The 25,215-nt window shown below is 39.4% G+C and overlaps 1 protein-coding gene across 8 annotated transcripts in view; it reads left to right on the top strand.

Annotated features, from left to right (window-relative positions):
• The window catches only part of LOC126338352 (protein hu-li tai shao), a 116,945-nt gene that overhangs the window by 9,989 nt on the left and 81,741 nt on the right, over positions 1-25,215 (top strand). For all 8 annotated transcript variants that reach the window (XM_050001545.1, XM_050001552.1, XM_050001551.1 and 5 more), the window contains exons 2-7: positions 5,876-6,065; positions 6,296-6,447; positions 6,546-6,776; positions 8,519-8,662; positions 12,086-12,184; positions 18,182-18,391. In XM_050001545.1, coding sequence (XP_049857502.1) covers positions 5,876-6,065; positions 6,296-6,447; positions 6,546-6,776; positions 8,519-8,662; positions 12,086-12,184; positions 18,182-18,391 — 1,026 coding nt within the window. The remainder of the gene's footprint in view (positions 1-5,875; positions 6,066-6,295; positions 6,448-6,545; positions 6,777-8,518; positions 8,663-12,085; positions 12,185-18,181; positions 18,392-25,215) is intronic.

Below are 25,215 nucleotides of genomic sequence, written 5' to 3'. Positions count from 1 at the left end.
GGATGAAGTGGCAATTCTGGCGTCTGCTGAGGACCTAGATCTCCCCAGACCCGCAGATACAATGGAAATAGACTGCTCAGGATCTAAGTTGGTGGCAGCAGGTGACCCTGAGGCGTAAACTACCTCACTGAGCATTTCATGCCATCCGTGCCTCAGTATAACGTCACCCTCCAGTGGAATTTTTGCAGTTTTTTCCGCCACCTGCCTGAGCTACGGCAACTGTTGAGTTTTACACCTGCTTCCTGCATTGCCTTCCACAGCTATAAGGGATAGTATAGAAACTGTAGCGACTATAATAGTGTCACGTGGAGTTTGTATCTATGTCTTGAACTCGGTATGTAGTGAACCTGTGCCCCTTCACACTTCTCTTGGAGCTGTGGCTCTCAGGATAAGGATGACGCAGGAAATAACTATCTGCAACATATATCTTCCTCCAGATGGTGTGGCACCCCTGGACGTCTTGGCTGCACTGATTCATTAACTCCCTAAATCTTTCCTACTTTTGGAAGATTTTACTGCCCATAACCCCTTGTGGGGTGGCAGCATGCTTACTGTCAGAGGTAGAGAGGTAGAAAATTTACTGTCTCAGCTCGACCTCTGCCTCCTAAATACTGGGTCTTCCACATGTTTCAGTGTGGTTCATGGCACTTCCTCGGCCATTTATGTATCACTTTGCAGCCCAGGACTTCTTCCATCTGTCCACTGGAGAATCCATGATGACTTGTGTGGTAGTGACAACTTCACTCCCCAGTGTCATGCCCACAGACGCCTAACCTGATAGGCTCTAAACAAGGCAGACTGCTGTAACTGTTGAATCTCTGGTACCATCAATGTAGTGGTTGAGCAGATCACTAGAACCATTGTTTCTGCGGTGGAAAATTAGATCCCTTGTTCTGTTGGGTGCCCCCGGCATAAGCGGCACGCATCTCTGGAGCATCTAATAGCTTTTAAACAATTCCATGCACACGTTCACCAGCTTAAAGAATGATGGAAACAGGAGTGTTGGGAGAGGTACGCCTCAACCATTGGGTGCTATATGTTCCTTCCCTAATCTGGACGAAGATCAGACGTGATTTTGGGTACCAGATCCCCAACAGCTGTTCCGGGCATTACCATCGATGTTATCTACTGATACAAATGTGATTGCCATGCATGTTTGCTGAGCACCGTGCTCGAGCCTATGAGCCAGAGAATTACCCCCCAGCCTTTCACACTCTGAAACGTCAGATGGAAGGGAAAGTCCTCTCGTTCACTACATGCCACCGTGAACCGTATAACACCCCATTTACAAAGTAAGAGCTCCTCACTTCCCTTGCACATTGCCCTGACACAGCTCCTGGAGCGAGCGAGGTGGCGCAGTGGTTAGCACACTGGACTCGCATTCGGGAGGACAACGGTTCAATCCCGCGTTTGGCCATCCTGGTTTAGGTTTTCCGTGATTTCCCTAGATCACTTCAGGCAAATGCCGGGATGGTTCCTTTGAAAGGGCACGGCTGATTTCCTTCGCCATCCTTCCCTAATCCGAGCTTGTGCTCTGTCTCTAATGACCTTGTTGTCAACGGGACGTTAAACAGTAATCTCCTCCTCCTCCTCCTCCTCCTCCTCCTCCTCCTACAGATCCTGGACCAGATCGGATCCACAGTCAGATGATTAGACATCTCTCGTCCAACTACAAGCAACAACTCCTCGTCATCTTCAACTGGATATGGTGCATTGGTGTCTTTCCATCATGAAAGTGGGAGAGCACAATCATTCCAGTGCTCAAACCTGGTAAAAACACTCTTGATGTGGATAGCTATTGGCCCATCAGCCTCACCAACGTTCTTTGAGAATGTATGATGTGTTGGCGATTGGGTTGGATCCTGGAGTCATGTGGCCTACTGGCTCCATGCCAGGACGGTTTCCGCCAGGGTCGCTTTACTCCTGATAATCTTGGGGTCCCTCGAGTCTGCCATCCGAACAGCCTTTTCTAGACGCCAACACCTTTTTGCCGTCTTTTTTTTATTTAACGAAACTTCAAAAAGTGTAAGTCATGACCTGGTGGCATCATATCCTTGCCACATTGAGTGGGGTCTCTGGGGCCTGAACCAGATTTTTATCCAAAATTTGCTATTGCTCTGTACTTTCCGTGTCCAGGTTGGTGCCTCCCATAGTTCCCCCCATATCTCTGAGAAAGGGGTGTATTTTTCTTTTTAGTGGCCATTAACAGCCTAGCAGTAGCTGTAAGGCCATTGGCTGGCTTCACCTTCTCTGTATGCAGATGACTTCTGCATTTTGTACTGCTGCTCCAGTACTCGTGTTGCCAAGCAGTGCTTTCAGGGAGCTATCCACAAGGTGCAGTCATGGGCTCTAGCTCATGGCTTCAAGTTTTCAGCTGCAAAGTTATGTGTCATGCACTTCTGTTGGCATTGTACCATTCATCCAGAACCAGAACTTCACCTTAATGATGATCCACTCACGATAGTGGAGACATTGATTCTTGGGACTGGTTTTGGATGCCTGATTGACTTGGCTTCCTCACCTTCATCAGCTTAAGTGGAAGTGCTGGCATCACCTCAATGCCCTCTGCTTCCTGAGCAACACCACCTGGGGTGCAGATTGCTCTATGCTGCTGCAGCTCTGCAGAGCCCTTGTTTAATCATGCCCTGGTGGAGGCGGGAGTCCCTCCATGGAAGGTTAGGCATGCACAACTACTCACCAGCTACGTTGCACACATTCGTAGTACTCCTGCACATCTAATTTACTGTCTCATAAAAAGGACTGTTAAAAATGTCTTCTGACAGGCCACAGGAGAATGAAGTGTGCTGACCATTTACATACCCATAAAAAATGTAATAGACAAGACAGACAGAAAAACAGACTTTGTTCTGGTTGGGAATAAGTGCTCTCATGTGAAGACACTGTTTTTCAAAGTGAATATGTTTACCAGTGATGATATTTTGTGTTCTAAATGTTTTGACAGAATAACAACAATGATAGTACCTGAACAAGGTTTATTCTAAATGTTTTGACATAACAACAACACTGATAGTATCTGAACAAGGTGAAGCCTACCGTGGTGTAGATGATGCAGATTTTCCATCAGTAGAGGAAGAATTAAATACTCTGAATCAGTGAACTGCAGAGGTAGGTGTTAGTCCTGTTAAGAAACTATGGTCAGTGAAGTCAAGCTCTATGCATCAAGAAGGTGCAGAGAAATTACTAAAGCTATGGATGAATACACTACAGCAAAACTGACCACACTCTTCGAAGTAGAAACTCCATCTTCAGAAGAAAATGAGCCAAAACACTCTTGCACCTCTTGCCAGGAATTTTTCAAAATTATCGATTCAGCTGTTGAATGTTGTGCATGTTACAGTGAAAAGTTGCAAGTTTTAACTATTATTCCAGAGACATTTTAAAAGGAAACAATTTTGCAGCATATTCCATAAGTATCAAAGTGCATGGTAGACAAATCGAGAAATGTGAGGTCTTTAAAAAAAAAAGTCGTCTTTGGAATACCAGATCCCTGTTATGATCATCCTGTAGGAGCTCAAGTTCAAATAGTGCAGTCATTTTATCTAGAAAATAAATGAGACTGTTATCACCAGAGTGCCAACAAGAAAGACACTATAACTGTAATAGGTGAAGGTCAAAAAGTTGTGTAAGTGAAGAGGTACACGATTCGCATATTGGAAGATAAAAATTTTATGCGCTACGACCTAAGTGGGTAGTTTGACACCCACCTAGAGGTGTCTGTTTATGTGTGTACTGCACGAATTTTGAATTTTGCATGATAATTTTGAAGAACTTACTGGAGCACATGACATATGCCACCTTGGTTGGGTATGTGGAGTCATTAGTAGTCTGGGACGTAAAGTGAGAGACTTGTTTGTTTCAAGAATGTGGTGACTGCCCTGGAAAGGGAGGACAGTCTTTACAGACACTTTGCTTGGAAGACAGCAGATAACACTGCAGAAATTACAGATGTGACATGGGAGGAAAATAAACTAATTGAAAAAGCCGGTTCCTTTGACAGTTTCATTGATGAACTTCGTAAATGGTCAGTGAAAGCAGTGACACACCAGCATCTGAAGAAATTGTAGCAACAACAACAACAACAACAACAACAACACAATGCAGAAGTGAAAGGGTGTGTACAGGCTGAAGAACTATGTTTAGTGTTTCACTGTGAGTTTGCTGAGAACAGGTCTGTAATTCTCCCACTAGAAGTACAAGGCTATCATGGGACAAATGACAAGTTTTCAGTTTTTATAGTGACATATTTTCAAAATGAGACAACAAATGTTGAAGTTATAAGTGATGACACAGGACATGACTTAGCAAGTGCTTTGCTAGCAATGCACAAAATTCTTCAACTGCAAACAGGGCAGAGAAGATAATCATTATTTCTGATGGTATTCCTAGTCATTTTAAAAATCATTACCAGCTGTTTGAATTGAATAAGTTGCTTGTGCCAACTGACTGGGTATACAGTGCTACTGGTCTCGGGAAGGGGCCTTCTGATGGTGTTGCAGGCCTGCTAAAGCACCTTGCTACAAAACATAATCTTTCAAGACCAAATACAGCTGTGATTCAGAATGCTGAGGATTTTACAATAGCCGTGAAATCTTACATATCCACAGCCCTCATTCTTTTATACAAAGAGGAAATCGAAGAATTTGGTGAGCAGAAAAAAGAATAATGGTCCAAACAAACTACTCCTGTGAAAGGAATTCAGAAGGCACATTTTTGGATGTGCGAACTCATATTGCGTGCACTTCAAAGAGCAAGAAAGAAGATATTTCGCTCATTTGGCCAACACCTCAGAAACAGCAGGATAATATTCAGATTACCAACCTGAGAAGGGAGGCGTTTGTGGCATGTGTGTATGACTCTGACTGGTGGCTTGCAGAGATTATAGACATCTTTTATGAGTTAACGAAATTGTAGTGAACTTTATGCTACCACATGAACCAGCTGCTGGATATAGGTTTCTAGCTGAAGGACAGCAACCACACCATCAGTACTCACTTCCTGTTAACAAAGTTTTGAAGATTGTAAGTGCTTCAGTTCCCATTGATTCAACAGGAAGGCACCACGCTATATCAAAAGAAGATACGCAAGCAGTGGAGCGCATTTTTAGTTCATTGGTTAATTTTGGTATAAAACAGAGTACACAGAAGTTGTTTAAATTGAAACCTTTTAAGTCTTTGGACCTTACACGTACATTTTGGAACCATTTAAAATGCTCGAAAAATGAGTCTTGTACTCACCTTTCAAAACTAAAATTATGTTAAATAAGGCTAGGTTTTGATCTTCATGTCATGTGACACTGTGGTAATAAAACAGGTTTTATGTATGGCAAAAATTTCAGTTGTTTATAAAACCTGTTCAACCTAAAAGTGGAAACTCCTTTTCTGGGTACTATATGGTACTAATCAACAGAAAAAATAAAACTATATGGATTGGCATTTTTAGGGGAAAAAAATTCCATAAATTATAAAAAAAGTTCAGAACACTATAGTAAAAGAACTTAAACAGATAATTCCAACTGGAGGATTTCCTTGTAATTGTAAAGCAATTATATTTCAAATAAAAAAATAACCAATAAAATAACTAGAACTGTTTCAGAAATACAGCATTTTAAATTTTTTTCCAAAATTCATATCTTGAAAATGGTATGCACAGTGTCATCTGCGGAGGGCTGTATCCTAGAGCAAAAATTTTCTGATGATGAAATTATATGGACAACACAATACCCAGTCTGCCAGCAATCCCATCCTGGAATCGAACCTGACCAATCTCCCTCCAGCATGGCAGTTAGCCACACTAACCACTCAGCTATTGAGGCAGATATATTTTCTTGATTGTGATGTGTCTTTTTCTTTTAAAGGATATGAAGGAAATGGAAAGGAGGAAAAGAGTAGAGATGATAATGAATAGTCGTCTTTTCCGTGAGGAGCTGGAACGAATTATTGAAACACAGTTGAAGGATGGAAATGGCCCAGCAGGTTTGTTGCAACAGCTATCGGACATGATGGGGTTGCAGGGTGGCCGTTTACAACCTGCAAGTGTATTCAGAGGTGTGTAAAATACTTTTTGTAGTCCTCAATTTTTAAATGGATTTTAATCTTGCTTTTTGAACTGTGAAACTTAAGTGCAAGTCAGTTAGATATTGCAAAGCCAGTAAATCTTTCATAGAGCAATCGTGTAGATATTTATCTTTACATAAGTGGTTTTTGTAAAATTTGTGTAAATTCATAGTTCGCCTTAGGTCTTAGCATCTTATACATTACTGTTTAATGTTTTGTAGGATCTAACTGTGTCATTCCTATAAATGATATTCGTGGTGTTGAAAGCATGGGCTATGCAAAGGGGGAAAAGATCCTTAGATGCAAGTTAGCAGCAGTCTATAGATTAATGGATCTTTGTGGCTGGACCCAAGGAATCTACAACAGTATCACTGTAAGTATTTACTGATGTGCACGCCAACTATGCCATCATGTGAGATTCTGTTTTGTGTGTAACAGTTTGATGTTGATATCTTGCATTTTTATTTTCAGGCGAGATTAAACCAAGACCAAGAACATTTTCTCATAAATCCGTTTGGAATGTTATACCATGAAATAACTGCCTCAAGTTTAGTGAAAATTGACATGCAGGGCTCAATAGTTGAGCCTGGAACTACAAATTTTGTAGTGAATGTTCCTGGTTTCATGTTGCATTCTGCCATTCATGCTGCCCGTCCAGATATTAAGTGCATTATTCATGTTCATACTCCTGCAGTGTTGGCTGTGAGTATCAGAACTTGTCATATTTTCCTTTACTATAACTTGTTTAGCTCGTAACTTATTTTCAGTACTGGTCTTAAAAATATGCTGTGCAACTGTGAGCCCTCTGTCTGCAAGACCTAGAATTGCAAAGGAGAAACTGATTTCACCACTAAAGAAATCTTGGGAATTCAGAAAGTATCTGCAACATTCTGAAGGACGATTAGGGATTATAATTACCCAGTATCATCATTATCAGTAATTAGCAGTATTACGATACACACAATCTTCTAACCTTAGTGCACACCTACGTAGCCTTTTTCTCCAATCCCCCAGTTTTCCTTCAGACTATAGACTACTGATGCTTCACATAACAGCCGACCATCGTGGACTTGCCACATCCTTGCATACTTCTACATGTAGCACTGGAGCATCTTCAACAATACAATTTGTAATTGATTTTTTGTGTAAATATATATTTTTAAACGCAAACATTGATTGACTTCTGATACTGAAGTTTTTTACTAATTTAAATGTGAATTACAATAGAGTTGGCAAAAGAAGATCCCTTTCAGCTGGCATTGCTGTACCAGCTTTCAGCTGTGAAGTGCAAATGGCTGCACGCAAAAATAATAGTCATGTAACACCACTGAGGCATTGCCGTAGAGAAAGACATATGCAAAATCATGTTACAGGACTAGTTGAGGTAGACACGCAAAGAATCCCCCCAAGCCCATTGCAACTGTTGGGGGGGGGGGGATCTTTTGCTGCCTATATTACAATATTTTGCGTACTTTCTCTAGTGTCCTTTTTTAAACAAACAGTTATCGAAACAAATTGATCATCCATTATGAATTGAGGCATATCATTTAAATTGGAATTTAAATTTTACCTTACAGAGATTGCAGTTAAAAGCATGTTTGTGAGGGAATTTGTCACACTGGTTGTTGCACACCAAGTTGATAAGACATTGTATGACTAGTGACAGTAACAACAGAATTTGTGGGAATGCTGGAAAAAGCAAACGCAAATTAACGTTGCAGAATTGTTGATAAAACATGAAAGAAACTAATGTTTGTCTTTCACTGTTGTGGTAGCAAGCTGATGATAAGTGCTCACAAATTTCTCCTCCGTCAGTGTACTCAAAAAGTCTGTCATAGAGACTTTGCTGCCTTATTAACAGCGTCATCCTCTAGAATGGTGTTATTCGCTATGGTTACTTTACATTTCAGAGTTCTGTCTCAAAATTTTGCTCCATTAATTCAACTTTATAATGTATCTATTTTGAAAAATTGTGGTAACTTATTTGCTGAAACTCTGCCTTCATTGTGGTAAAGACCATATGTATCAGTATGAATATTAGCTTTGTTTTCTACTAGTGTAGAATGAGCAGATTCATTCACTATAAATTTGTTGTCGGTACCCGAAACAATTTTTGTAACAAAACGATGATTCCTGTCATGTTCATTACTGTTTAGTTATGAACTACATGTGCACTTCAAGAAAAAAATTCTGCTGGGACAGTTACTGAGATCCTACCAATCTTCGCTGATAAATTATGGTATGAACAGTAACTAAGAACATGCAGCCCTTTACCTCTCCCTTGTACCCCTTATCTTTCTCTTGCTTACCTGTTGAAGATTATGTCTGCCATGAATATCTTGTAATCTCTGCATTTGTTACTATTAAATTAATACATCTTATAACGAGCATTTCTGTAATACTGAAGGACAAGCAGTTTGATTAGTTTCATAATTCTTTTACAGGTGTCTTCATTAAAATGTGGCCTACAGCCTTTGTGCCAAGAAGCTATTGTAATTGGTGAAGTTAGCAATCATCCATATCTCGGTGCAGTCTTCGAGCCAGAAGAACGAGAAAAAATTGCCAGAAATTTGGGACCAGTAAACAAGGTTAGTTTTCCATACTAATTTCATTCAGGTGCTTTAAAGAAAATATGTACACAACAAGCATTGTATGTATCGTATTATTGCTACTCTCAAGAAGGTAAAATGTTCTGGTGTAGTGTGAAATGACTTAAACAAATGTGCTCTTCCTATTCCGCCCAAGGGGTCTATATTGTTGAAGATAGGCTGCTTTTTTAGGTCATCAGTTGTGAACTTCAGCACAATTTCAGAATGTTAGATACTGTTACTATCGATGTAACATGTTGAAAGATGGTGATACACAATGAGACAGCTATTAGATATGTGAAGACGAACAGATTTCGTTAGTGAGACTACAGGCTCTTACATTGAGTTTTCCTTGTCAAAATCTACAAATCCAAGTCTGATCTTGAATCAGCTAGGCTACTTTTTATTTATACTTTGTGATAAAATAAATCATTTCTGGCCAGAATGGTTTAACTGATATCAGCTAATTTTCAATTGGCTTTCGACAGTCAAACACTCCAAAGATTCTAGAGTCAAATTAATATTTTTTTGTATTTAAAATCATTCAGTTTTTGTCACTCCAGTAATTGATGCGACAGATGAAGCAGAGGTCCTGTCGTGTTATTTGCAATATTTTCGATCACACAGAATACAGTACCTATCAAAATGCAACTTGTATTTCCATCATACCTCATGGAGACCACTTCCATCCAACATTGCTCTGCGTTGCACACAACAGCATTTGTGAAGTTATGTGCTGTGTTTTTATGTGTTGCGTACAACCGATTGGTAACCGATGTGGTGACACTGTAGTGACAAGTGACAAATGTCAACTATAAAGTAATTTTAATCGTACTATAGGTGAGAGACTGAAATGAAATGAAAATTGATCCCACAGAATGATAAATGTCATAGCTACAGATACAAAATGCTTTGAAGTAATTCAATAATTCTATATTTTTTGCAGTAAGTGTTTCAGGTCAAGTAAACTTTCTTTCTGTTTACAACTCTAGATAAACTCACTTTCTTTTTAATCTTAGTATCATAAGTATTATGGGGTTTCACTTTCCAAATGTTTCTACGTTATCATTAATGAACACTGGATTGAAATTAAATTTCTTGTAATATACCAATACGCGTTTAGACAGTAGTTTGCCATTTTGGAAATGGCACAAAGGGTGGCGTTTTTGGTAGTATGTATATGAACTCCAATACATTAGGATGCACAGAGAGCAAGTTTAATGGCAAAAGACATGAATGCTGCAGCCCTTGCTCATTTATGTATTTTTTGTTTCTTTTTAAAAAGTTTTAGTTTTTAACTGCATGAAGTCTCTTTTTTTCTATGTTGTTGGTTGATCTCTGTATCACCCAAGTTCTTCTGTCAGCTGTTGGATTTGTGTGGCAGTTCAATTTACAGTGTGCTTACAATGTCGTGAACAAATTCTCAGAGGGTTGTTAGGAATGGAGAAATGGGCTCCGTCCAGACTCTCTGTACATAGACAGCTGAGGAGGTAAAGATGATGCGGGACTAAAAAGCCCCACTTTCTTTGTGCAGTTCTGGTGTTACGCCTGTGGATACTGGTTTAGCGTGACATGACAGTTATTCGTAATGGCCACAGTACACTAAATAACAGGTACTGTGCTATTAGACCACCAATATAGGTGGTAGCTGGACAAAAACACTTAAGTACCAAAGTCTACAGATACCTGGTAGCTTCAGATGACCCAGAACTAGGCATCCCTCATTCAAGACGTTATCAATAAATAGTATTTATACCTACTATACTGCATTGGTAAAATTGCAGTTTTAAATGCTCACATATCATTAAAAAAAAAAAAAAAACACTTGAATATTAACTGGACACTGCACTTGGCAATTCCATTTGTGGCTTGCTTGCACCCAAGTGCTTTATTTATACCGAAAGTAAATTAGAGGAGTGTAAGCATATTTATGACAAACATTTTTTTGCCTCATGTGTGGTTAAGTATGCTGGTGAGAGGTTGCAAAGCGGTGCCTGTTACGTAAGAACATAATGAAGATTTGACAACCTAAGAAAGAACATATAACCAATAATCATTATTGCAAGAAATGACCTCAGAATTTTTGTTGCCAAGCGAAATCTTCTCTGTTGCTGGGAACTTATTAGTTGCTAAGCAATTGCATTGTTGATATTGTAGATGAGGCTCTCAGTGAGGTTGCAACTACAAAGGAGCACTTAGACAATTCTTCAGAGTGTGACAAGATGATTTTGGGTGGGCGTTGGTGTCGGAAATGAGCAAAAATAGTTCCTGATAGAATGATATGCTTTACTCATTGCATCTTACTTTTAGTGATGTCGCAAATAGCTTATAGGAAATAGTTTAGAATTTTCTCAAGGCATTGTGACTTTAGAGTGACTTTTTGCAAAAGTTCTGTGACATCTTCAAGAAGATTGCTACTAATTTTTTCCTCCGTCATTACGTAACTTGACTAGGGCTTTCTTCTTAGTAGACATACTCCTCCTTTTATTGATCAAACTCTTCTCCAGATTCTTCAGTGTCTCACATTTTTATTCTCTTCAGATCACCACACTGTTCCTCACACTCTTTTGTTTACTTTCTACCTCCATAATAATCCCACATAAAACTTTCTATCATAGAATGTCACTCATTTTCTCTAATTCTTTCTTCCCCACCTTCTCCTCATCACCTCGTCCTCTACGCCATTCTCTTTTCTCATTATGGTTTAACAAAGTGTTCCTGCAAAAGCTTTGCAGATTGTTATCAGTTGTGCAATTTTGAGTTTCTCCGAACATTTCATGCTGGTTTGAGAGAACTTTCCATCAAGTGATCCAAACACGGTGGCGATTCATCTGGAAAACCTTGAACTCTCAGGGAATTGCATTTTACCTGGAAAGACCTGGGGAATTTCAGGAATCTTATGAAATGTCAGGGAATTCTGTGTTCTTAAAGTTGTGTTTTCTACATGTATGTGAATATTACATCACATAAATGACCAGTGTTTAAAAACTACTACTTATGGCTGGTTGATATCTCAAATGAGAGGAAAGAAAAGTTGTTATTGCGTGTTGCCCCCCTTCCCTCTCCCTGCTCACCATTAATTTATCTTCTCAGGGAATTTTTTTCCAGATTTTAATGGCCAATCTGCTAATAGTGTTTATCTAATGTAGATCTTCTCAGGGAATTTTTTTCCAGATTTTAATGGCCAATCTGCTAATAGTGTTTATCTAATGTAGTGGTCAACATCTTTTAAAGTTTGTTCCATTCAGTAACTTTTAAAATTCATTCACATTTCAGTGTTTGTATGGAAGTTATGGTTTAAAATTTTTATTTAACTGGGTTCATCAGGGCTTTAATTTTGTAATGTATGATAATATGTGAAACTGTGTGATAGAATTAATTACATAGTAGAACATCACTATATTACCTGTGTTCATATTTCAGGTTATGTTTCTATCAAACCATGGTGCTGTCTGTTGTGGAGAAACAGTAGAAGAAGCATTTTATAATGTTTACAATACAGTTCTGGCTTGTGAGACACAGGTATGTATTGATAAATATGATGAAATTGTTTTGTTGTTAATTTGTGCATAGCTGACATATTTAAATATAGCATGGGTATCATTCCATGTCAAGTGATCTAGAGGTTCTCACGTGACCATTACAAATTTTGTACAAATATTTCCACTTGTTCTCAATAAACATTCGTAAAGTTTAATGACCACTAATTCCATCCTTCCGGAGATGTAGTAATTTATTTGACCCCATAGCGCAGCTATCGACAGTCTTAAGCAAAATAACTGAAAAAGATTTAGTGAGCAATTTTTACTTGAATAATTCAGAACAAAGTTGGCTGAAAAAATAGGTCCTAAAAACATGTAGTTTAGCGTTTTGTATATTTGGAAGTAATTGCATGAAAACCTGAAACTGCATGTAATTACTTACCAATACAAGGTCTCGGAATATAAAATTTCATTCTCCTACAGATTTTCAATATTTCACAAATTGAGGGCAAAGATGGTGAGTTTTTTAAAAAATGCCAAAGATGGTAGCAAGACCATGGGTGTGAGAGATAGTGTATAGGGAAGTGTAGTGAACAATGAGAAGTAGGGATCGAGGAGGGAGAATGGAGGGGAAGGTGGAGAGTTGAAGAAGGAAATGGCTGGAACCTTGGTGTATGAGGCTAGATTTTAGTTGTTTGGGTTGGAGGTGTTGGTCAATGAGGGTTGAAACTCTTTCAGTGGGGGGGGGGGGGGGGGGGGGTGATCAGGATTGTTGGGTTTGTGGATTTTGGGAAGGATGTCTGAGGTCAGGTGTCGTGGAGGTGAGGAAGGAAATAGATCATAGGAGAGCTTCTGGGAAGAGTCTAAGGCTTTTAGTGGGGATTGAAGATTGTTGGACTTACAGGATGGGATCACTCTGGCAGAGTTTATAGTTGGAGGAAACAGACAGTTGTCAAATACATTCTGCCAGGTGCCACTGCCATTCATACCTCATTTGGCTGTCAAGATGGCAATGCATGGAGCCTTCAGTGATTACTGTAGCAGAATACTGTCAGATAATTTTTCAGAAAACCTCAATTCGGATTGTAAGTACAGACTGGTAGTGGTACTAAAGTCACTTTATAGTACCTAGCGAATAAGACAGGAGCTGAAATTGAGGGTAGCAAAGCAAGAGCTGAAATGTATAACTCTGTTTTCAGATGTTCCTTTACTATGGAAAACCGAGGAGCATTGCCTCAGTTTAATCCTCCTCCACTGAAAAAATGAATGAAATCAGTATTAATGTCAGTGGTGTTGGGAAACAGCTGAAATTGTTAAAACTGAATTAAGCTACAGGGCCCGATAGAATTTCTGTCAGACTCTAGATTGAAATTGCAACTGAGTTAGCTCTTCTACTAACTATAATTTATTGTACATCCGTGGAACGAAATGTTAAGCCCAGTAGTTGGAAGAAAGCAAAGGTAACACCCATCTACAACAAAAATTATCCACATAACTACCATTCAATATCTTTGACATAAATTTGTTGTAGAATCTTAGGACATACTGTGAGCCCAAACATAATAGGGTATCTTGAACAGAAAGATCTCATTGCCAACCAGCATGGATTATGAAAACGTCGATCATGTGAAACCCAACTTGCACTTTCCTGAAATGACAAACTGAAAGCTTTGAATCGAGGCAGTCCCATAGAAGAAGTATTTCTTGTTTTCCAGAAAGCATTTGACTTAGTTCACACCTACACTTATTGTCAAAAGTTCAATTGTATGGAATATCAAGCAAAATTTGTCACTGGATTGACAACTTCTTGGTAGGGAGGACACAGCATTTTATCTGGGATGGAGAGTCATTGTCAGATGTAGAATAACTTCAGGTATGCGCCAGGGAAGTGTGCTGGGACTCGTGTTGTTCATGTTGTGTATTAATGACCTTGTGGGCAATATTAATAGTAACCTCAGACTTTTTGCAGACAATGCAGTTAAGTACTGTCTTGAAAGAAGCTGCATAAATATTCGGTCATACCTTGGTAAGATTTCAAAGTGGTGGAAAGATTACCTGCTTGCTTTAATTTCTTCGGAAATGTAAAATTGTGCACTTCACAAAAAAAGCAGTATATTATGACTATAATATCAATGAGTCTCTATTGGAATCAGCCAACACATACTAATACCTGGGTGTAACACTTTCTAGGAATACAAAATGGAGTGATCACATAGGCTCATTCACGGGAAAAACAGTTGGTAGAGTTGAGTTTATTTGTGGAATACTGAGGAAGTGCAATCTACATCTACATCTACACCCTGCAAACCACTATGAGGTGCATGGCAGGATGTATGTTCCATTGTACCATTTATTAGGGCGTCTTCTTGTTCCATTCGCATATCGAGCATGGAAATAATGGTTGTTTGAATGCCTCTGTGTGTGCAGTGACTATTGGTATCTTATTCTCATGATCCCTTAGAAGTGATACGGAGGGAATTGTAGTTTATTCCTAGAGTCACCATTTATTTAAAGCCAATTCTTGAAACTTCAACAGACTTTCTCAGGATTGTTCATGTATGTCTTAAGGAGGCTGCCAATTCACTTCCTTCAGTGTCTCTGTGGCACACTCCCATGGATTAAACAAATATGAGACCATTCATGCTGCCCTTCTCTGTGTAAGTTCAATATCCCTTGTTAATCCTATTTGGTCTAGATCCCCCCCACACTTGAACAATATTCTATAATAATTTGCACAAGTGATTTGTAAGCAATCTCCTTTGTATACTGATTGCATTCACCCTAGTATTCTGGCAGTAAATTGAAGTCTGGCACCTGCTTTACCCATGACAGCCTATGTGATCATTCCATTTCATATCCCCACAGTGTTATAAGGGGTATTTGTATGAGTTGGCCAATTCCAACAGTGACTCAATGATATTATACTCATAGGATGTTACTTTTTTTTACATTTTGGGAAGTGTACAATTTCACATCTCTGAACATTTAAAGCAAGTTGCCTATCTTCACACCACTTTGAAATCTTATAGATCTGACTGAATGTTCATACAGCTTCTTTCAGATAGTGTATCATTATAAATAATTTTGTCATCTACAAAAGTCTGAGGTTACTGTTAATACTGTCTGCAAGTTATTAATAAATAATACGAACAGCAAGGGTCCCAACACATTTCCTTACGGCATACACGAACACAGTTCTACATCTGACTACTCCCCATGCGAGATAACATGCTGTGCCTTCCTGTCAAAAAGTCTTCAATCTAGTCACAGATTTCACTTTATACCCCATATGATCAAACTTTTGCAGTAAGTGTAGTGTGTTGCTGACTTGGATGCTTTTTGGAAATGAAAAAATACTGCATCTGCCTGATGCAAAGCTTTCAGTATGTCATGTGAGAAAAGTGCAAGTGGGGTCTCACATGATCAATGTTTTTGGAATCCATTCTGGTTGGCATTGAGGAGGTCATTCTGTTTGATACCTCATTATATTTTGAGCTCTAATATCCTACAACATAAATATTTCATGGATATTAGACAGTGGTTTTGTGGATCAGTTCTACTACCCTTCCTGTAGAAGAGTGTAATACACACTTTTTTTCCAAGATTTGGGATAGCCTATATTTAGAAGAGGAACTAATTCAGCTGCAAATTCAGCATAGAATCTGACAGGGACTCCATTGGGCCCTGGAGCTTTGCACAGTTTTAATGATTTCAGCTGTTTCTCAGCATCACTGATAAACATATTTCATTCATCCTTTCAGTGGTACGAGGATTAAATTTGGACAATTCTCTTGGGTTTGCCTTTGGATATGAACATTTGAATATGGAGTTAAGCATTTCAGCTTTGTTACCCTCAATGTTAGTTCCTGTCTCACTCACTGCACGCTAACTTTGTTGCCACTAACAGCCTTTGCATATGACCAGGATTTCTTTGGGTTCTGTTAAAGATCATTTGACAGTATTCTGCTGAGGTAGTCACTGAAGGCATCACACATTGCTCCCTTGAGAGGCAAATGCATTTCATCCAGCATATCTCTAGCAATAGGCCCTACACTTTGTTTTACACCTATTATGCAATAATCTCAAGTTCTTTAGAAGTTTCTTTACAATAACTGTACTGTGGAGGGTCCCTCCAATTATGTACTGTTCTACTGGGTACATACTTACCCAGTGCATGGTCAACCATTGTTTTAAAATGAAGCCATAGTTCCTCTACATGCTTCTGCCCTGTGCTGAAAGTTGGTTCTTTATTGAGATGTGACACCACTGATTTTTGATCTACTTTACTGAACATATATACCTTCCTGCTTGTTTTAGTTGTCTTTCACACTTTTGGTAATGATTGTTGCCACAGTCACATCATGGTCACTGATACTAGTTTCGATGTGGTGGACATCCTCAAAGAGACCAGGTCTATTTGTTGCCACAATTGTTGGGTGATTAAGGTCTCCACTGATGATTGGTGTATGATTGGGGAACTTACGTGCAAGTGAAGTGAGGTTTTCTTTAAAGTTTTCGGTTAAATCAGGAGACGAGTCTAGGGGGCAATAGATGGTTCTGATGGTCATTTTATGCGTAGCCCTGCTACTGAGTCTTGCCCAAACAGTTTTACATGCAGCTTCAATTTCTATCCAAGTGGATTTGAGTTTCTTGTCTACTGTGACAAATACACCACCTCCATTACCCATTTGCATATGCTTTCGGTGTGCACTCAAATTTTCTCCATAAATCTCACTGCTAATTTCAGGTTTCAACTAGCTTTCTGTACCTGCAATTATGAAAGCCTCAGTGCTTTCCACAAACACTTCAAGCTCTGGCTCTTTGTTGCGAATGCTTCGGCAGTTTACCATTAGGATTTTAATACTGTCATCTGCAGGAGGCATTTCTTTTGATCTTACACCGATACTTCTGAGTTTCCTACAGCTATCATCATCTGGATTGGATGGTGGAGTCGCCTTATCAAAAATAAGAAACCTTGTGAACACCTCACACACAGTCAGCTACCTGAGTAGTAGTCGCTGATGTATAGTGCACACTTGACCCATTTAGGGGGACCCTACAGTTCTCAACTTGAAATCAAAGGGCTACGATCAGTTCTGGGGACAATGCTGCAGATTGTGAGCTTTGCTGAAATGCCATAAGCAAGGCTGGTCTTCTCAACCTTTGCTGCCAGTTGCTGGATGACCTGTGTATGACCTCGGAGCCCAGACAACAGGTGTCATGCGTGCCACAATCTGCAGTTAGTTGCACCCTGTTCCTTCACTGGCTGCTGGAATAGCCTCTTCAAGATTTTGAATGAGGCCCCCAAGCATATACACTGAGTGAACCTTTTGTGCTTTCCTATCCTTGCAATCGATCTACAGAGGAGATTGCTTACAAATGATTCATGCAACGAGTTCTAGAATATTGCTCAAGTGTACAGGACCCGTCCCAAATAGGACCAACAGGGACTATTGAACATACACAGAAAAGGGCAGACAGTGATTCTGAAAAAAACCCATCTGGCAGATTCCTGAAGGCAGACGTAAACTATTGCCAGGAAAGTCTGTTGACAGAGTTTCAAGATCCACCATTAAATGATTCTATGAATATACTACAACCCCTATGTATCACTCACCTACGGATCTTGAGGACAAGATTAGAACAGCTACAGCACACACAGGGGCATTCAGTCAGTCATTCTTTCTGCACTCCATATGTGAATGGAATTGGGGTGGGGGGGGGGGGGGGTATAATAACTGGTACAATGGGATGTACCCTCCCCTATGTGCTTCATGGTGGTTTGCAGAGCATAGATTTACTTATGTAGATGCAAATGTAGATTTCACAGTCAATGAGGTTCTTGGTTTGAGGAGGCATTTCATATATTCACAAACAAATGTAAATATGCTGAATATTGGTGGAGGTTATGTATAAAAGAAGAGTAAAAATTAAATTGCTAAGAAAAGTCTGTTGTATTTTTATTTAAATTGTACTTGATAAACACAGCTTGTATATACCTAATACTCGATGTTTCTTGATTTTCTTTTAATTGCAGGTGAAGGTAATGCCTGCTGGTCTGGAAAATCTAGTTCTGATATCAGATGAAGTCAGGAAGCAGGTTTATGAGGCTGTACGACGGCCACCTGATGCTGTTCAAAGGCAGGATACAAGTTCTGACTTGCCACCTTCGGGCCTTAAAAAGGAGAAAAAATGGAGACTAGGAGGCACAGAATTTGAAGCCCTAATGAGAATGCTGGACAATGCGGTAATTTCATTAATATTGAATTCCTGAATATACTTTTGTTCTGTGTGCCATTGATTATTTTATTTCTTCCATCCAAATATAAATAAGAAGTTTGAACAAAGTTCCTATACTGTTAACAGATGTGTTAAATAAACTGTCATAATTTCACTGTAGTAGTCTGAGAGTCTGAGAAATGTTACGTACTTATAAACAGCAGTTGCATTGACCAGATCAGGTTGTCAAAGTTGATATTTTCTGAAGACAAAAGTCTTTGTTTGAAGGTATATATTTTTCCCACCCAAATTTTTTTTTTTGCTGCTCTACAGGATATAATTGATTGATATGAGATGATGAAACTTATTAAATCTTTTTTGCAGAGTGTAGTTTTTCTTTTTTTTAAGCCACAAGTTTGAATATTGAATTTAATTGATGAAAGGAGAAAATATAAAAATGCAGTAAATGAAGCAGGCAAAAAGGAATAAAAACGTCTCAAAAATGAGATTGACAGGAAGTGCAAAATGGCTAAGCAGGGATGGCTAGAGGACAAATGTAAGGATTTAGAGGCTTATCTCACTAGGGGTGAGATAGATACTGCCTACAGGAAAATTAAAGAGACCTTTGGAGAAAAGAGAACCACTTGTACGACTATCAAGAGCTCAGATGGAAACCCAGTTCTAAGCAAAGAAGGGAAAGCAGAAAGGTGGAAGGAGTATATAGAGGATCTATATAAGGGCGATGTACTTGAGGATAATATTATGGAAATGGAAGAGGATGTAGATGAAGACGAAATGGGAGATACGATACTGCGTGAAGAGTTTGACAGAGCACTGAAAGACCTGAGTCGAAACAAGGCCCCGGGAGTAGACAACATTCCATTAGAACTACTGACGGCCTTGGGAGAGCCAGTCCTGACAAAACTCTTACCATCTGGTGAGCAAGATGTATAAGACAGGCAAAATACCTTCAGACTTCAAGAAGAATATAATAATTCCAATCCCAAAGAAAGCAAGTGTTGACAGATGTGAAAGTTCCCGAACTATCAGTTTAATAAGCCACAGCTGCAAAATACTAACGCGAATTCTTTACAGATGAATGGAAAAACTAGTAGAAGCCAACCTTGGGGAAGATAAGTTTGGATTCCGTAGAAACATTGGAACACGTGAGGCAATACTGACCCTACGACTTATCTTAGAAGAAAGATTAAGGAAAGGCAAACCTACGTTTCTAGCATTTGTAGACTTTGAGAAAGCTTTTGACAATGTTGACTGGAATACTCTTACATTCTAAAGGTGGCAGGGGTAAAATACAGGGAGAGAAAGGCTATTTACAATTTGTACAGAAACCAGACGGCAGTTATAAGAGTGGAGAGACATGAAAGGGAAGCAGCGTGTGAGAAGGGAGTGAGATAGGGTTGTAGCCTCTCCCCGATGTTATTCAATGTATATATTGAGCAAGCAGTGAAGGAAACAAAAGGAAAGTTCGGAGTAGGTATTAAAATCCATGGAGAAGTAATAAAAAATTTGAGGTTCGCCGATGACATTGTAATTCTGTCAGAGACGGCAAAGGACTTGGAAGAGCAGTTGAACGGAAAGGACAGTGTCTTGAAAGGGGGTATAAGATGAACATCAATAAAAGCAAAACGAGGATAATTGAATGTAGTCGAATTAAGGCGAGTGATGCTGAGGGAATTAGATTAGGAAATGAGACACTTAAAGAAGTAATGGAATTTTACAATTTGGGGAGCAAAATAACTGATGATGGTCGAAATAGAAAGGATATAAAATGTAGACTGGCAATGGTAAGGAAAGCGTTTCTGAAGAAGAGAAATTTGTTAACATCGAGTATAGATTTAAGTGTCGGGAAGTCATTTCTGAAAGTATTTGTATGGAGTGTAGCCATGTATGCAAGTGAAACATGGACGATAACTAGTTTAGACAAGAAGAGAATAGAAGCTTTTGAAATCTGTTGCTACAGAAGAATGCTGAAGATTAGATGGGTAGATCACATAACTAATGAGGAGATATTGAATAGAATTGGGGAGTAGTTTGTGGCACAACTTGACAAGAAGGAGGGACCGGTTGGTAGGAAATATTCTGAGGCATCAAGGGATCACAAATTTAGCATTGGAGGGTAGTGTGGAGGGTAAAAATCATAGAGGGAGACCAAGAGATGAATACACTAAGCAGATTCAGAAGGACGTAGGTTGCAGCAAGTACTGGGAGATGAAGGAGCTTGCACAGGATAGAGTAGCATGGAGAGCTTCATCAAACCAGTCTCAGGACTGAAGACCACATCAAGAAGTCATCAGTCTTTTAACTGGTTTGATACGACGTGCCACGAATTCCACTCCCGTTCCAACCTTTTCATCTCAGAGTAGCATTTGTGACCTACGACCTGAACTATTTGCTGAATGTTTTCCAATCTCTGTCTTCCTCTGTTTTTTCCCTCTACAGCTCCCTCTAGTACCATGGAAATCATTCCCTGATGTCTTAACAGATGTCCTATCATCCTGTCCTTTCTTGTCAGTGTTTTCCACATATCCCTCTCCTCTCTCCAATTGTGCACAGAACCTTCTCATTCCTTGCCCTATCAATCCAACTAATTTTCAACATTCGTCTGTTGCACCACCTCTCAAATACTTCAGTTCTCTTCTCTTCTGGATTTCCTGCAGTCTGTGTTTCACTGCCGTACAATGCTGTGCTCCAGACGTACATGATCAGAAATTTCTTCCTCAAATTAAGGTCTATGTTTGATACTAGTAGATTTCTCTTGGCCAGGAATGCCCTTTTTGTCAGTACTAGCTTGCTTTTGATGTCCTCCTTGCTCCATCCATCATTGGTTATTTTGCTGCCTAACTTACTTAACTTCGTTATTGTGACCATTAACCCTGATGTTAAACTTCTTGCTCCTCTCATTTCTGCTACTTCTCATTACTTTCGTCTTTGTTTGATTTACTTTCAATCCCTATTCTGTACTCATTAGATTGTTCATTCAGTTCAGCAGATCATGGAATCACTGTCACTCAGGACAGCAGTGTCATCAGTGAGTCATATAATTGATATCCTTTCATCCTGAATTTTAGTTCCATTCTTGAAATCTTCCTTTTATTTCCATCATTGCTTCTTGGATGTACAGATTGAACAGTAGGGGCAAAAGACTAAATCCTTGTCTTATCCTCTTGGGTGTCCATTCCTACTATTCCCTCTTGGCTCTTGTACATATTGTATATCACCCAACCCTCCACACCTTATCCATATTTTTCTCAGAATTTTGAATATCTTCCAGCATTTTACACTGTTGAATACTTTTCCACATTGACAAATCCTAAGAAGATTTTTCTTTAGTCGTGCTTCCATTATCAGCTACAACGTCACAGTTGCGTCTATGGTGCCTTTACCTTTCCTAAAGCCAAACCGATCATCATCTAACACATCCTCAATTTTCTTTTCCATTCTTCTGTATATTATTCTTGTCAGCAACTTGGATGGGTGTGAGCTATCAACCTGATTGTGCGATAATTCTCACACCTGTCAACTATAGCTGTCTTCAGAATTGTGCATATGATATTTTTCCGAAAGTCGGATCATATGTTACCAGACTCTTGATCATACCCACTAATGTGAATAGTCGTTTTGATGTTGCTTCCTGCAATTATTTTAGAAGTTCTGATGGAATGTTATCTGTCCCTTCTGACTTACTTGTTGTTAAGTCCTCCAAATCTCTCTTAGACTCTGATTCTATACTGGGTCTCCTATCTCTTCTATTTTTATTCCTGTTTCTTCTTTTATCACATCAAATTTTCCCCCTCATAGAGGCTTTCAGTGTGTACTTTACAACTACCTGCTCTCTCCTCTGCATTAAACAGTGCAATTCCCATTGCACTCTTAGTGTTACCCCGTTGCTTTTAATTTCAACGAAGGTTGCTTTGACTTTCTTATATGCTGAGGCAGTCCTTCCGACAATCATTTCTTTTTTGATTTCTTCACATTTTTCATGCAGCCATTTTGTCTTAGCTTCCTTGCACTTCCTATTTATTTCATTCTTCAGCGACTTGTATTTCTGTATTCCTGAATTTCCCTGAGCATTTTAACATTTCATTTTTCATCAATCAACTGAAGTATTTCTTCTGTTACCCATGGCTTCTTCAGTTACCTCTTTTGTACCTATGTCTACCCCCTTCCCCCCTCCTACTTCTGTGATTGCCCTGTTTGGAGATGTCTATACCTCGTCAACAGCACTGCCTAATGAATTATTCCTTATTGCTGTATCTATAGCCTTAGAGAACTTCAAGCATATCTCATCGTTTCTTCTACTTCTGTACATCACTTCTTTGCGTACTGATTCTTCCCAAGTAATCTCTTTAAGCTTCAGCCTACTTTTCATCACAAGTACATTGTGATTCGATTCTGTATCTGGCCCTGGGATTGCCTTACAATCCAGTCTTTTGTTTCGGAATCTCTGACTGACTACAATGTAATTGAACTGAAATTTTCCCGTACCACCTGGCCTTTTCCAAGTATACCTCCTCCTCTTGTGATTTTTGATCAGAGAATTTGCTTTTACTAGCTGAAATTTATTACAGAACTTGGTTAATCTTTCTCCTCTCTCATTCAATGTCGCAAGTCCTTATTCTCCTGTAACCTTTTCTTCTGCTCCTTCCCGTACAACTGTGTTCCATTCCTTCATGACTATTAGTTTTTCATCTCCCTTTATGTACTCTATTACCCTTTGAATATTCTCATATACTTTCTCTAGCTCTTCGTCTTCAGCATTTGATGTCAGCATGTATACCTGAATTATTGTTGTTGTTAGTTTGCTGTCAATTCTGATAAGAACAACCCTACCACCGTTCACAGTAACACATTCTCTGCCATTCCTTTCTATTCATGATGAATCCTATTCCTGTTGTATCATTTCCTACTGCTGTTGATATTACCCTATACTCATCTGACTAGAAACCCTTGCCTCCTTTCCATTTCACCTCGCTGACTCCTACTGTATCTAGATTGAGTCTTTGCATTTCCCTTTTCAGATTTTCTAGCTTCCCTGCCTTGTCAAGCTTCTGACATTCCACTCCCTGGCTAGTAGAATGTTATCCTTGTGTTGGCTATTCAATCTTTTTCTCATGGTTGCCTCCCCCTTGGCTCTCCCCTCCTGGAGATCCGAATGGGGGGCTCTTCCGGAATCTTTTGCTAATGATGAGATCATCATAACACTCTTTCACTTCCAGGCCACATGTCCTGTGAAAACACAGTACGTGTCTTTAGAGGAGTGGTTTCCATTGCCTTTTGCATCCTCGTGCTGTTGATCGTTGCTGATTCTTCCCCCAGTAAGGGCAGCTTCCCACCCAAAGGACAAGACAGGCCATTGAAACTATGTCTGCTCCTCCACCCTCTTTGACAAGGCCGTTGGCAGAATGAGGGTGACTTCTTATGCTGGGAGTCTTTGGCCACCAATGCCGATTATTACTTAAAATTGAAGTGGTAGCAGGGTTCAAACCCGGGACCGAGGACATAGTGGTTAGTAATCAAGGACGCTACCCCTAGACCATGGTTGCTGGCAATATGTTCTTTTAGTTATCAACTCTTCAGGTTTGTTTAGTGCAGCTCTCATTTCATATTGCTTGCCAGCACTTCATGTTAGCATAACTGCTACATCCCACAGCAGCAATGGATCTGTCTTTCCATTCCCTGATGGAATTTGTCAAATGGTTCTTCCAGTCTTCTCATCTCATTACGCATCACATGTGATCACTATGTCTTCCTGCTTACTGAACAGCACTCTCCTTCCAGGTGCTAGTTCCATAATGCTTCCACTCCGACAAAGATCAGTAGTCCCACCATGACCTGCATCATCTCATCTACTCTGCACCTCTCATATGGGCAGGAATACCTATCACTTCCTCTCTCTTAAATTCATTGATGCTCTGCAGCTGCTTATACTAATTACATTAAATCTACACCTAACCTAAAAAAATGGCTACCTCCTGGGCCTTAATCCATAGGGGTTCCTTGTTACAATTTCATTCACAATCTCTTGTTCATCCTCCGATACCTTTCTCCTCATTCTTTCTTTTCAATTCGCATCTTGGAATAACTACCGGACTCCCTTGAAAAGGTTTCAACCATCCTACATGCATAATTGTTATTCTCATCAGCATTTGAATCTGGAAATTTATGGTGACATAGGCTCTACCACTTGGTATGGTACTTGGTAAAAAAACTTTTTTGTCTTTCCATTTGTTGTATACGAAGTTGGCAGTGTAGCCCACTGACTAACCTTACACTGTGGCATTCTTGCCATACGGCCCACTGCTTCTTCCTGTTTCTCCAGTGCCCTCCATACTGTATATCAAATTTCCCTAATCACTCTGTCAAATTCCTTAACAGATTCTCCAGTCTTCCCTTTGTTTGTTTTCAATATCTCGAATGGTGATAGCATTTAAGACTATATACTGCTTCATACATTGAAAATTCTGTATTTGTATGCTGTTTCGAATTGTAGTTAGAGATAATGTACTTCAAATAGACATCCCATTTGATATGATGTGAGTCAGCGTAGTATCAAAGCAACTTACCAATAGTCCTATGCACTCTTTCAGTTCTTTCATTGGCTTGAGGATGGAGAGGACTCATCTTTAACTACTTCAAATTCAATAATGTACACAATTCCTTCAATATGACTGACGTGAAGTTTGTTCCTTGGTCTGTTACTGTTGTTTCAGGCACTCTAAACTTCATTATCCAATTATCCACTGGTGCTTGTGCCATTGTTGCTGCATGCTGATCCGACAGTGCAATCATTTGTATGTACTGTGAGAAATGATTTTTGATTGTTAGTACATA

The sequence above is a fragment of the Schistocerca gregaria genome, chromosome 1 (assembly GCF_023897955.1).
Source record: "Schistocerca gregaria isolate iqSchGreg1 chromosome 1, iqSchGreg1.2, whole genome shotgun sequence".
Lineage (NCBI taxonomy): Eukaryota > Metazoa > Arthropoda > Insecta > Orthoptera > Acrididae > Schistocerca > Schistocerca gregaria.
Note: the sequence above shows the minus strand (reverse complement) of the source record. Positions and strands in the feature narration are given on the sequence as shown.